We start from the raw sequence: 13,517 nt of genomic DNA, 5'->3' as shown, positions 1-13,517 counted from the left end.
CACTGTCTCATATTCCGAGGATATTCTATCACAAGTCAACAACACACATAGCCTTGAGTGAAAACTGAACGTCACAGAAACTTGAGGCACGCCCACACCATTTCATGAGTCTAATTAGATTGTGCCAGTCTTTACATCATGTAGGTCTGATATCTGATTGGAAGTTAACTCAACAGTAATGCTATTGGTCAACAAGTCAGATTTTGAATCCAAACAACTCAGATGCTTATAAAAGGGTCTTAGATTCATTGTTATCTCTTTTCTTTGTTCCTGACCTGCGCTGGCCTACACTCTCTCTTTCTCTCCATCTCCTATGAGCCAAGGCACAAGACATTGTCTCTCTCTCTCTCTCTCTCTCTCTCTCTCTCTCTCTCTCTCTCTCTCTCTCTCTCTCTCTCACTCTCTCTCTCTCACCATGCTTAGAATAATGCCTTGTAATGTTGTTAATGCCTTGTAACGTAAGCTTTATTCCTTGTATGTGAATCCACTCATTTTACAAAGTAATTAAATACACTTGTATTTAGAATTCCATTCTCAGACATTTTTTCATTGTCTATTACTGTAACTCAACTATAGTGTTCTATTACTGTAACTCAACCATAGTGTTCCATTACTGTAACTCAACTACAGTGTTCTATTACTGTAACTCAACTATAGAGTTATATTACTGTAACTCAACTGTAGTGTTCTATTACTGTAACTCAACTATATAGTTCTATTACTGTAACTCAACTATAGTGTTCTATTACTGTAACTCAACTGTAGTGTTCTATTACTGTAACTCAACTATATAGTTCTATTACTGTAACTCAACTATATAGTTCTATTACTGTAACTCAACTACAGTGTTCTATTACTGTAACTCAACTATAGTGTTCTATTACTGTAACTCAACTATAGAGTTCTATTACTGTAACTCAACTACAGTGTTCCATTACTGTAACTCAACTATAGAGTTCTATTACTGTAACTCAACTACAGTGTTCTATTACTGTAACTCAACTATAGAGTTCTATTACTGTAACTCAACTACAGTGTTCTATTACTGTAACTCAACTATAGTGTTCTATTACTGTAACTCAACTATAGAGTTCTATTACTGTAACTCAACTACAGTGTTCTATTACTGTAACTCAACTATAGAGTTATATTACTGTAACTCAACTATAGTGTTCTATTACTGTAACACAACTACAAGGTTCTATTAATGTAACTCAACTATAGTGTTCTATTACTGTAACTCAACCATAGTGTCTGACATATTGCTTATTATCTTTATGTAGTCAGATAAACATTTGAATAGGCTAATTGCTTAGTCTTATTACAAGTCGCATGTGATGTACAGTTGAAGTCGGAAGTTTACATACGTTTAGGTTGGAGTCATTAAAACTCATTGTTCAACAACTCCACAAATTTCTCGTTAACAAATTATAGTTTTGGCAAGTCAGTTAGGACATCTACTTTGTGCATGACACAAGGAATATTTCCAACAATTGTTTACAGATATATTATTTAACTTATAATTCACTGTATCACAATTCCAGTGGGTCAGAAGTTTACATACACTAAGTTGACTGTGCCTTTAAACAGCTTGGAAAATTCCAGAAAATTATGTCATGGCTTTAGAAACTTCTGATAGGCTAATTGACATCATTTGAGTCAATTGGAGGTGTACCTGTGGATGTATTTCAAGGCCTACCTTCAAACTCAATGCCTCTTTGCTTGACATCTTGGGAACATCAAAATAAATCAACCAAGACCTCAGAAAAACAATTGAAGACCTCCAAAAGTCTGGTTCATCCTTGGGAGAAATTTCCAAACACCTGAAGGTACCACATTCATCTGTACAAACAATAGTATGCAAGTATAAACACCATGGGACCACGCAGCCGTCATACCACTCAGGAAGGAGACACGTTCTGTCTCCTAGAGATGAATGCACTTTGGTGTGAAAAGTGCAAATCAATCCCAGAACAACAGAAAAGGACCTTGTGAAGACGCTGGAGGAAACAGGTAGAAAAGTATCTATATCCACAGTAAAACGAGTCCTATATCAACATAACCTGAAAGGCCGCTCAGCAAGGAAGATGCCACTGCTCCAAAACCGCCATACAAAAGCCAGACTACGGTTTGCAACTGCACATGGGGACAAAGATCGTACTTTTTGGAGAAATATCCTTTGGTCTGATGAAACAAAAATAGAACTGTTTGGCCATAATGACCATCGTTATGTTTGGAGGAAAAAGGGGGACGCTTGCAAGCCGAAGAACACCATGCTAACCGTGAAGCACGGGGGTGGCAGCATCATGTTGTGGGGGTGCTTTGCTGCAGGAGGGACTGGTGCACTTCACAAAATAGATGGCATCATGAGATGGAAAATTATGTAGATATATTGTAGCAACATCTCAAGACATCAGTCAGGAAGTTAAAGCTTGGTCGCAAATGGGTCTTCCAAATGGCCAATGACCAAGCAGACTTCCAAAGTTGTGGCAAAATGGCTTAAGGACAACAAAGTAAAGGTATTTGAGTGGCCATCGCAAAGCCCTGACCTCAATCCCATAGAACATTTGTGGGCAGAACAGAAAAGGCGTGTGCGAGCAAGGAGGCCTACAACCTGACTCAGTTACACCAGCTCTGTCAGGAGGAATGGGCCAAAATTCACCCAACATATTGTGGGAAGCTTGTGGAAGGCTACCCGAAACATTTTACCCAAGTTAAACAATTTAAAGGCAATGCTACCAAATACTAATTGAGTGTATGTAAACTTCTGACCCACTGGGAATGTGATGAAAGAAATAAAAGCTGAAATAAATCATTCTCTCCACTATTATTCTGACATTTCACATTCTTAAAATAAAGTGGTGATCGTAACTGACCTAAAACAGGGAATTTTTACTAGGATTAAATGTCAGGAATTGTGAAAAACTGAGTTTAAATGTATTTGGCTAAAGTGTATGTAAACTTCCGAATTCAACTGTATATGTAATATGCTGTATATTCAGATATCAACTATAACTGCCCACTGCAGAGTATTCGTTGGGGTTCTCATTTTGGCACAAAGCTCAACCGTCCAGTACAGGAAAACTCCAATAGACGAGAGGTCTCCTAATAGTAACTGACTGGCTGACAAACCTACTGGCTGGCTAACTGACTAGCTGATTGGCTGATTGGCTGGCTGACTTGCTGACAAACTAACTGACTGGCTGGCTGACAAATTAACTGACTGGCTGACTGGCTGACAAACTAACTGACTGGCTGGCTGACAAATTAACTGACTGGCTGACTGGCTGACAAACTAACTGACTGGCTGGCTGGCAAACTAACAATGGCTGGTTGGCTGACTGGCTGACAAACTAACTGACTGGCTGACTATTTTCAGTCTCCTCAAACATAACAAATCTTTGCTCTCAATAGGGTCAACATTTTAAATAAGTGATACATTCATGAATCAATTAAACAGGCATTTAACTGACACACAGTGCTCACCTTCGTCTGCAATAAAGTCTTTGAGTGAGGACCACGTCCGGTTGTTGCAGAAAAAGGTGGTGTTGGTGTTGAGGGTGTTGTTGACGCAGTGCGCCGTGCTGCGTACGCACTTCTGTCGCAGGTTACCCATGAAGAGCTGAAGGCCGATGAGGGCGAACACACTGAGGCAGAAAACGGTTAGGATCATCACGTCCGCCAGCTTCTTCACTGACTGGATCAGCGCACCCACGATGGTCTTCAGGCCTTCCCAGGAAAACAGGAGCAGAGGTCAATAGGTCAGCATGCACACACATGGACATGGAAATGGACACGGTAATTATCTTTGGCTAGCTAGCTCTGTGTAATCATAAGGAGTTGGTTTAGATCTAGAATCTGAAGTTATGGTTATTGTGAATATGTAATTTATTAACAAAACATTTTGAAAAAATTATAAAAAATTCTGGAAGCTAGTGGTCCGGTTACTTTTTACAATCACATACAGTATAGTAATACCAGTGACTTAAGTACAGTGTATTACTATATATAATACATTATACAAATTACAACTATTGTATTAGGAACAATACAAAGACTCACTATCCATAAACATGACATGGATTAAATATACTGTACAGTAAAAATTCAGAACATCAAAGCAACAAAGCCACACACACACAACAAAGACACCAACACCACAGTGAAGACAAAAAGAAAGCTAACGCAAACAAACTAACCACAGCAGGAAGATTTTTTTTTCGAGATTTAAAAAATGCACTGCAAATTCACAATGAATGCTCATTGACAACAGACACTTCCCAAAATAATGAGTGAAACCATCTAATTGAACTAGTTTAGGCTGGCTGGCTGACTGGCTCACAAACAAAATAACTGACTGACTGACTGACTGACTGACTGACTGACTGACTGACTGACTGACTGACTGACTGACTGACTGACTGACTGACTGACTGACTGACTGACTGACTGACTGACTGACTGACTGACTGACAAACCAACTGACTGACTGAAAAACTAACCGACTGGTTGACAAACTAACTGACTAGCTGGCTGGCTGGCTGGCTGGCTGGTTGGTTGGCTGACAAACTAACTGACTAGCTGGCTGGCTGGCTGGTTGGCTGACAAACTAACTGACTAGCTGGCTGGCTGGCTGACAAACTAACTGACTGGCTGACAAACTAACTGACTAGCTGGCTGGCTGGCTGGTTGCCTGACAAACTAACTGACTAGCTGGCTGGCTGGCTGGCTGGTTGGCTGGTTGGTTGGCTGACTAACTGACTGGCTGGCTGGCTAACTATATATCATCTGAGCCTATGCTATTATCTCACTATCCTGATTCCTACTGAATTAAAGGTAGTGTAGCTGGGGCAGGGTCAGAATGCTGCACAGTACAGTATGAACACAAAGAAGAATTGACAGCCTCTAAGCCATCACTTCCACTCTGGCATTTACAGCAGACGGTGTGGGCCAAAGGAGGTCAGCCGTGAAGAGCCTGACGCATCATGTCTCTGAAGAGCACCAGACAACAGGAAGTAGTGGTGGAATACCTGGGCCATGACTGATGTAAGTTAGACCCTTCAGAGTAGATACTGGGTACCTATGGTACTGGCAATCCCTATGTGACCTAACCAGGAAAACCTCTAGGCCCTAGTTAGGCTAAAGTAAAAAGTAGGGTTGAGGGTTTTTCCCTGGTCAGGTCAAGATGACATGTTATGTACTGTAGGATTACAGATGTAGGATCTTAATTTGGCCTGTTTATCACAGCAGGAAAATAATCCTGCAGCAACAGAAAATGTGAATTATTGTTTGGATTATAATTAATTACATTTTTTGTAGGGGTAGATACATTTTATGTTAGAGCAAATCAATTCGGACATTTTAAAGTGGAAATTCCAAACTTTAGAAGTATTTTTAGACCATGAATACACTACAAGTTTGCATTTCGTGCTGTGCATGACATTTCCTGCAACAACAAGGTGGTCAAATTAAGATCCTAAATCATATAGGGTCCTGCTCAGAAATATACTGCACTATATGTTCCTAAGGGTACTGTACAGCTATTTCATTCAAACAAGATTTAGTACTACTTGAGTAGAAATCCATTCTGAATGGGTAGCGTCTGTTGTGAATTGAGATATTATTACCATATGAAGTGGTATTTGACTATTCCCATGCATGTTTGATGTTAAACACTAAGGGTGAATGAGACCTGTTGAGTTTAACCTTTATTTAACTAGGCAAGTCAGTTAAGAACAAAATATTATTTACAATGACAGCCTACCAGGGAAGAGTGAGCGTGTGGACCTGCCTTGTTCAGGGGCAAAACAATAGATTTTTACCTTCTCACCTCGGGGATTCAAACCAGCAACCTTTTGGTTACTAGCCCAACGCTCTAACCACTAGGCTACCTGCCACCCCAAAGGTAACATCATCTTTGGGCTTCAGGCCAGAAACTTTATCCATGGACTACATTCACTTTGTTGATGTCTATAGCATAGTGTTTGCATATAGCAAGCAGGTGGACGCAAGCATGGATGCATGACCACTAGATTTTTTTACATTTATTTTATTTTTATTTTTAATAAATGACTGACATACAAACTTAACATCTTAATACAAAGCAAACTATAGGCAAACATATTCTATAGAGTACCTAAAAATGTGAGAATCCTCCATTTTGAATCAGAGGTTGCCCAACCCAAAGGTCTCATTTCCTACACCTCTGGCATTTCCACTCACTGGTTATATAATCAACAGAAACAAAAATGAAATGACAAGGGACTATGTTCCAATACCCACACTAGCCTGCCACTTTGAATGCATTGCTTCATCCTAAGTAGTGTGCTAATAAGGACGTATTGGAACGTAGCCGGGGTGTTTAGTTCTTCCAGCGGTGGGTGGTGTCTTAGTGTTTGAAACTCCCTTCTCACCTGGGATGACTGAGATAGTTTTCAGTGCTCGTAGGACTCTGAATGTCCGTAATGCTGATACATTGCCCAGGTCCACAAATTCAGTAACATATCTGCAATAAGCGAAAGTCAAGCAGACACAATGACAAAGCACCAACGACAGGCAAAACACAACAGGTGAAGGGCCAGGATTGGAGGAGAGAAAAGAGGGGGGAATGTGGCTAGAGGTCAAGGGTCAGAGAGAGTGGCTTTGGATTGGAGAGAGGAGGAAGAGGGGGGAGGGGCTTGTACAGAATAGTAACAGTACGTGGACTGGACAATAGAAGATGCAACCCATTTTTTCGGTAACACTGCAGCAGCAGGGGAGACTCCCTCTTACCTGGGATTACCGAAATAGTTTTCAATGCTCTGAGGACCCTGAATGTTCGAAGTGCTTGGAGATTGCCTACTTTAACAGACTCGGTTAGCAACCTGCAGGATCAAATTACAGTTATTTGGTCAAACACAAAAAAGGAAAGACGACTGTAGGCTAAGCACTGCTCACTGCGTCTTAGTGTGTTGTTTCCCTGGAGAACAGGACAGAAACAGCACAGCATAAATATTTCGAGGGACCCTTTTGACCTTTACGACTGCTGTTAGTGTGTCTCCAAACCAAGAGACAGCTGAGATTCCAGAAAATGTTGGGAAAAACCAGTGTGGTGCCAGTCCATGTGCTGCTTATGTGAGTTACAGTATATCAAGTCTTCTGGACTGAACTCGTTCCATTCCCTATTACATGTCTTAGGTGAGTTTCCCAAAAGCTTCATAGCTAACACGGCACGTTATTTCTCTCGGGGACACAGCCTACTTGTAGAACAGCAAAATGTGTCTTCCCCATTTAACACAACCGCTCTGAATTAGAGAGGTTGCCTTAATCTACGTCCATGGCGCCCAGGGAGCAGTCGTTATTGGGGGTTAAGTGCCTTGCTTAACGGCATAACTGAAAATATTTCCACCTTGCCGGCTCTGGGTTTCAAACCAGCGACCTTACGGTTACTGGCCCAACGCTCTTTACCACCTGGCTACCTGCCAACCCACAGGGGAATGACATCCCTCCGTTTCCATGGGAACCCACGGGGTTGGGGGTGTGGACATTTATCAGTGTGGTGGGGGGGTTATCCGCTTCTCCGGTCATCAGTCTGAATTTAATAAAGCCAGCAACGGGAAGGAAGGTAGCCTGTCGTAGAAACTAGCAGGAGGGCTGCGAGGGTCGGTGACTTATGTGTTCCTGTCCTGCTAAAGATCCATCTGACCCCACAGAGGCTTCCAGTTCAAGGACGACTGGCCCTCTGGAAGGAGACGTAAATAAAACTGTAGAAGCCAAAAGAGAAATCAGCACTTCATCATCGTACGGGGGGATGCATGGGGGGGGGTGTTCAAAATTGTTGCCTTAGAAAAAGGTGCTGTGTTTAGACCATCCACAGTAGAAGGTCAGGAGCAAAATACATTATTCAAAAGCAACTTAAGGTGCTTTCTACACCCACACAACCAAAGCAAAATATAACATTTTGGTAATTTAATTTAGGTTGCATTGTACAATTTTGGAAGTAAAAGTTTGCACTGCAATGGTTGGCAAAAAAAGGATTGAAGAGGATTGAAGTATAATATACCTCTATTACAGTAATGCAAATGTCACAGTCAAATTTTGAGGAAAATATAATTGTTTTATAATCATAAAGAGAAGCCCTCAATATTGAGGTCAAATATTAATTGAAGCTTCAGAGTTGAGGAAAGTATAGCACTTTGTAACTCAAATTCATCTCCAATTGGATCAGTAACTAATCCCGATGTTAGTGATTTTCAGTTAATCATTAAGTAACATGGATGCATCAAAAAGATGTGTCAACTTTCATAGAACTGTAGTCTCCTCCAATATTGAAGAACAAGAGGAAGTAAGAACAGCATCCGCTAACTTTTACTTCCAGTGACATTTTTCAGTCGAACGTAAAGGGACTTGACAAAGGAGTATAGAGGAGAGATAGACGGAGGTCAGAATATAACATGTCAGACAATAAATATCATACAATACTCTAATACAGTCTTCACACTATTGTGCCAACCCAAACCGTACTCTGCTGGCTCAGATGTTTTCCTTTCACGTTTTTCATTCCAGCACGGTTACGTCAACTGTTACAACAAAGGTTCCAACAACTGTTACAACATTGTGGATGCATAACCAGGCCAGCACAGTCCAGCTTGGCTCGGCTCAGTTCGACTCAGCTCAATAGTGTGAAAAGAGTATTAGAGAAGGAATAAAAGGGCTTCTATTGGTTTGAGAGGACAGGTTAGAAGGAAGGAGAGAGGACAGGTTAGAAGGAAGGAGAGGACAGGTTAGAAGGAAGGAGAGAACAGGTTAGAAGGAAGGATAGGGCAGGTTAGAAGGAAGGAGAGGGCAGGTTAGAAGGAAGGATAGGACAGGTTAGAAGGAAGGAGAGGACAGGTTAGAAGGAAGGAGAGAGGACAGGTTAGAAGGAAGGAGAGGACAGGTTAGAAGGAAGGAGAGGGCAGGTTAGAAGGAAGGATAGGACAGGTTAGAAGGAAGGAGAGGACAGGTTAGAAGGAAGGAGAGGACAGGTTAGAAGGAAGGAGAGGACAGGTTAGAAGGAAGGAGAGGACAGGTTAGAAGGAAGGATAGGACAGGTTAGAAGGATGGAGAGTTCAGGTTAGAAGGAAGGAGAGGACAGGTTAGAAGGAAGGAGAGGACAGGTTAGAAGGAAGGAGAGGACAGGTTAGAAGGAAGGAGAGGACAGGTTAGAAGGAAGGAGAGGACAGGTTGTGAGGAAAGGGAGGGCAGGTTAGAAGGAAGAAGAGGACAGGTTAGAAGGAAGAAGAGGACAGGTTAGAAGGAAGAAGAGGACAGGTTAGAAGGAAGGAGAGGACAGGTTAGAAGGAAGGAGAGGACAGATTAGAAGGAAGGAGAGGACAGGTTAGAAGGAAGGAGAGTTCAGGTTAGAAGGAAGGAGAGGACAGGTTAGAAGGAAGGAGAGGACAGGTTAGAAGGAAGTGGAGGACAGGTTAGAAGGAAGAGGAGGACAGATTCGAAGGAAGGAGAGGACAGGTTAGAAGGAAGGAGAGGACAGGTTAGAAGGAAAGGGAGGGCAGGTTAGAAGGAAGGAGAGGACAGGTTAGAAGGAAGGAGAGGACAGGTTAGAAGGATGGAGAGTTCAGGTTAGAAGGAAGGAGAGGACAGGTTAGAAGGAAGGAGAGGGCAGGTTAGAAGGAAGGAGAGGACAGGTTAGAAGGAAGGAGAGGACAGGTTAGAAGGAAGGAGAGGACAGGTTAGAAGGAAGGATAGGACAGGTTAGAAGGAAGGAGAGGACAGGTTAGAAGGAAGGAGAGGACAGGTTAGAAGGAAGGAGAGGACAGGTTAGAAGGAAGGAGAGGACAGGTTAGAAGGAAGGAGAGGACAGGTTAGAAGGAAGGAGAGGACAGGTTAGAAGGAAGGAGAGGACAGGTTAGAAGGAAGGAGAGGACAGGTTAGAAGGAAGAGGAGGACAGGTTAGAAGGAAGGAGAGGACAGGTTAGAAGGAAGGAGAGGACAGGTTAGAAGGAAGGAGAGGACAGGTTAGAAGGAAGGAGAGGACAGGTTAGAAGGAAGGATAGGACAGGTTAGAAGGATGGAGAGTTCAGGTTAGAAGGAAGGAGAGGACAGGTTAGAAGGAAGGAGAGGACAGGTTAGAAGGAAGGAGAGGACAGGTTAGAAGGAAGGAGAGGACAGGTTAGAAGGAAGGAGAGGACAGGTTGTGAGGAAAGGGAGGGCAGGTTAGAAGGAAGAAGAGGACAGGTTAGAAGGAAGAAGAGGACAGGTTAGAAGGAAGAAGAGGACAGGTTAGAAGGAAGGAGAGGACAGGTTAGAAGGAAGGAGAGGACAGATTAGAAGGAAGGAGAGGACAGGTTAGAAGGAAGGAGAGTTCAGGTTAGAAGGAAGGAGAGGACAGGTTAGAAGGAAGGAGAGGACAGGTTAGAAGGAAGGAGAGGACAGGTTAGAAGGAAGAGGAGGACAGATTCGAAGGAAGGAGAGGACAGGTTAGAAGGAAGGAGAGGACAGGTTAGAAGGAAAGGGAGGGCAGGTTAGAAGGAAGGAGAGGACAGGTTAGAAGGAAGGAGAGGACAGGTTAGAAGGATGGAGAGTTCAGGTTAGAAGGAAGGAGAGGACAGGTTAGAAGGAAGGAGAGGGCAGGTTAGAAGGAAGGAGAGGACAGGTTAGAAGGAAGGAGAGGACAGGTTAGAAGGAAGGAGAGGACAGGTTAGAAGGAAGGATAGGACAGGTTAGAACGAAGGAGAGGACAGGTTAGAAGGAAGGAGAGGACAGGTTAGAAGGAAGGAGAGGACAGGTTAGAAGGAAGGAGAGGACAGGTTAGAAGGAAGGAGAGGACAGGTTAGAAGGAAGGAGAGGACAGGTTAGAAGGAAGGAGAGGACAGGTTAGAAGGAAGGAGAGGACAGGTTAGAAGGAAGAGGAGGACAGGTTAGAAGGAAGGAGAGGACAGGTTAGAAGGAAGGAGAGGACAGGTTAGAAGGAAGGAGAGGACAGGTTAGAAGGAAGGAGAGGACAGGTTAGAAGGAAGGAGGGGGCAGGTTAGAAGGAAGGAGAGGACAGGTTAGAAGGAAGGAGAGGACAGGTTAGAAGGAAGGAGAGGACAGGTTAGAAGGAAAGGGAGGGCAGGTTAGAAGGAAGGATAGGACAGGTTAGAAGGAGAGGTTAGGGTCACACAGTAACAGGAGCGATACAGGGAGGTCTACTGTAACAAGAGAGATACTTACGCCATGACAATCACACTGAAATCCAGCCAGTTCCACGGGTCCCGCAGGAAGGTAAATGGCCCCACACAGAATCCCCTCGCCAGAATCTTTATCAACGATTCAAACGTGTAAATGCCAGTGAAAGTGTACCTGGGTGGGTGTATGGGGTAAGGGAAGGGGAGAACAAAAGGTCAAAACATTAGCAAGCAATGGCATAAGCTAGGGTGAGGGACAACCCCCCCCCCCTCTTCCTTCACATGGTTGCCCCAACTCCAAGTGCAGTTCTAATAAAATAAAATGTAAAAAGAAGAAAGAAACCAAGAAGGAAAGGGACAGAGGGGTAAACATGTAGCAGTTTCAGGGAGACACAGAGACACAGGACAGAAAGAATGAGAAGCGCATGGACAGTGCAGCACTTGTCAGCCCAGAGGGAATGAGACAGACAGCAAGCTCTTTGACAGCAGGGCTCCTTGATGAGTTAAGCAGGTCATCAAGACAAGAATATGCATTAAAATCCAGGATGTCACTGTAATGTATTGGTTTGGCTCAGACTGACGGGAAATTGAACTGTACTTTACATTGACAGTATACATCAGTCCAAGTCAATACATTAGTCACTTAATTGTAACATCGAATAAATTAAAGAGAGTGAGAGAGAGACACTCTTCAGAGTAGAAGGACACTGGGATGAAGGATGCAGCATTCGACAGAAGTGCACAGCCATATTCCTTTTAGTTTTTGTCATAGCTAATGACTCAGTTCTTCCTGTAAGGTTAATGGTTCACAAGGGAGACTGTGACTGGCTCGGAGTCATTTAATGCTACAGATCGTTCCAATGAGCCCCTTTTTGAGTGAGAATATAAACAGCCTGATTTGTAGTGTGTTGTTGACAGTGCAGATTCCATTTGCTGAAAGGCTGCCTTCATTAAAGGTAAACTTGGCAGGCTGACTCTTGCTTTAGACAGGGTGGTTGCTTTTCATAACATAGAGGACTACACTACATTGGTTACATGTCCGTGGGTCAAATACGCTCTGTCCATATGACAAATGCCTCTGCCTAACAGCAAATCCATAGTGTGGGATGGACTTATACTCTGAATGGTTGAGAATAGAGAAGAGAGAGAGAGAGAGAGAGAGACATTACAAATAGATAGATACACAGCCAGCCAGCCAGCTAGATAGATAGATAGATAGATAGATAGATAGATAGATAGATAGATAGATAGATAGATAGATAGATAGATAGATAGATAGATAGATAGATAGATAGATAGATAGATAGATAGATAGATAGATAGATAGATAGATAGATAGATAGATAGATAGATAGATAGATAGATAGATAGATAGATAGATAGATAGATAGATAGATAGATAGATAGATAGATAGATAGATAGATAGATAGATAGATAGATAGATAGATTTTACCCAAGTCCAACTCTACTGATCACATTTCTATAAAACTTCATCTGAATGATAATTCCAATTCCATCATTGATTTTGCTTTCAGTTGTTTGTTTATCGTAGTGGTTGAAATATGAATCCCTTTAATGAAAATTTAAGAAGGCATAAACGGTATGTGTCACCCATGGTTGTTCATTCCGATGCAGCATAGCAAGAGTGCAATTAGCAAATTAGCTGGGTACACTAAAATCGTGAACTTACTTGCTAATTGTGGTTGGCAAGGCAACAAACACCTGGCAAAGCGTTACATCAGGACACACAGGGCACAGAGGGTCAATACAGTCAAAGAGGTTTGAGGGAACAGAAAAGAAAAAACACAAGAGAGAATTCACAGAAGAAGCTAGCGTCAATGTTGAGAGACAGAGAAGATGGGAGGACAAGGCATACTTACTCTACATACTTGGCCCAATACTCTGGTTCCGACATGGCCATGAAGCAACAGTTGGTCAAAATAGTGCACATTATGAACAGACTGAATAACGTGCACGTGGTTAAGGAAAATGGTGATTCAATAACAACAAATACATACATCACAACGCTACTATTCTGAATATAAAGACATAATGATTATGCCCTTGTACCCCGTTTAGGTTTGGTTTGCCTGCTGTCATTATCACTGTCATTGAGCAGAGTAAAGAGAACAAAAAAAATTGCTAACACGTTATGGGAAAGGGAAAGGAAAGGGGGATACCTAGTCAGTTGTACAACTAAATGCATTCAACTGAAATGTGTCTTCTGCATTTAACCCAACCGCTCTGAATCAGAGAGGAGCGGAGGGCTGCCTTAATCGACATCCACGTCTTCGGTGCCTGGGGAACAGTGGGTTAACTGCCTTGCTCAGGGGAAGAACAACATATTTTTACCTTGTCAGTTTGGGGAT

General features: G+C 42.6%; 1 protein-coding gene across 3 annotated transcripts in view; it reads right to left on the bottom strand.

Moving 5' to 3' along the window:
* The window catches only part of LOC106579582 (sodium channel protein type 4 subunit alpha B), a 138,489-nt gene extending 125,228 nt beyond the window's left edge, over window positions 1-13,261 (bottom strand). For 2 of the 3 annotated variants that reach the window (XM_014159621.2, XM_014159623.2), the window contains exons 1-4: window positions 13,029-13,261; window positions 11,194-11,322; window positions 6,414-6,505; window positions 3,487-3,729 (exon numbers count right to left, since the gene is read on the bottom strand). In XM_014159621.2, coding sequence (XP_014015096.2) covers window positions 3,487-3,729; window positions 6,414-6,505; window positions 11,194-11,322; window positions 13,029-13,168 — 604 coding nt within the window. In that variant the 5' untranslated portion in view covers window positions 13,169-13,261. Of the gene's footprint in view, window positions 1-3,486; window positions 3,730-6,413; window positions 6,506-6,771; window positions 6,864-11,193; window positions 11,323-13,028 lie in introns of all 3 variants that reach the window. The other variant, XM_014159622.2, reaches the window with a different exon arrangement.
* Between the last annotated feature and the right edge of the window lie 256 nt (window positions 13,262-13,517).

This window comes from Salmo salar, chromosome ssa19 (assembly GCF_905237065.1).
Source record: "Salmo salar chromosome ssa19, Ssal_v3.1, whole genome shotgun sequence".
Lineage (NCBI taxonomy): Eukaryota > Metazoa > Chordata > Actinopteri > Salmoniformes > Salmonidae > Salmo > Salmo salar.
This window is presented reverse-complemented; position numbering and strand designations above follow the sequence as displayed.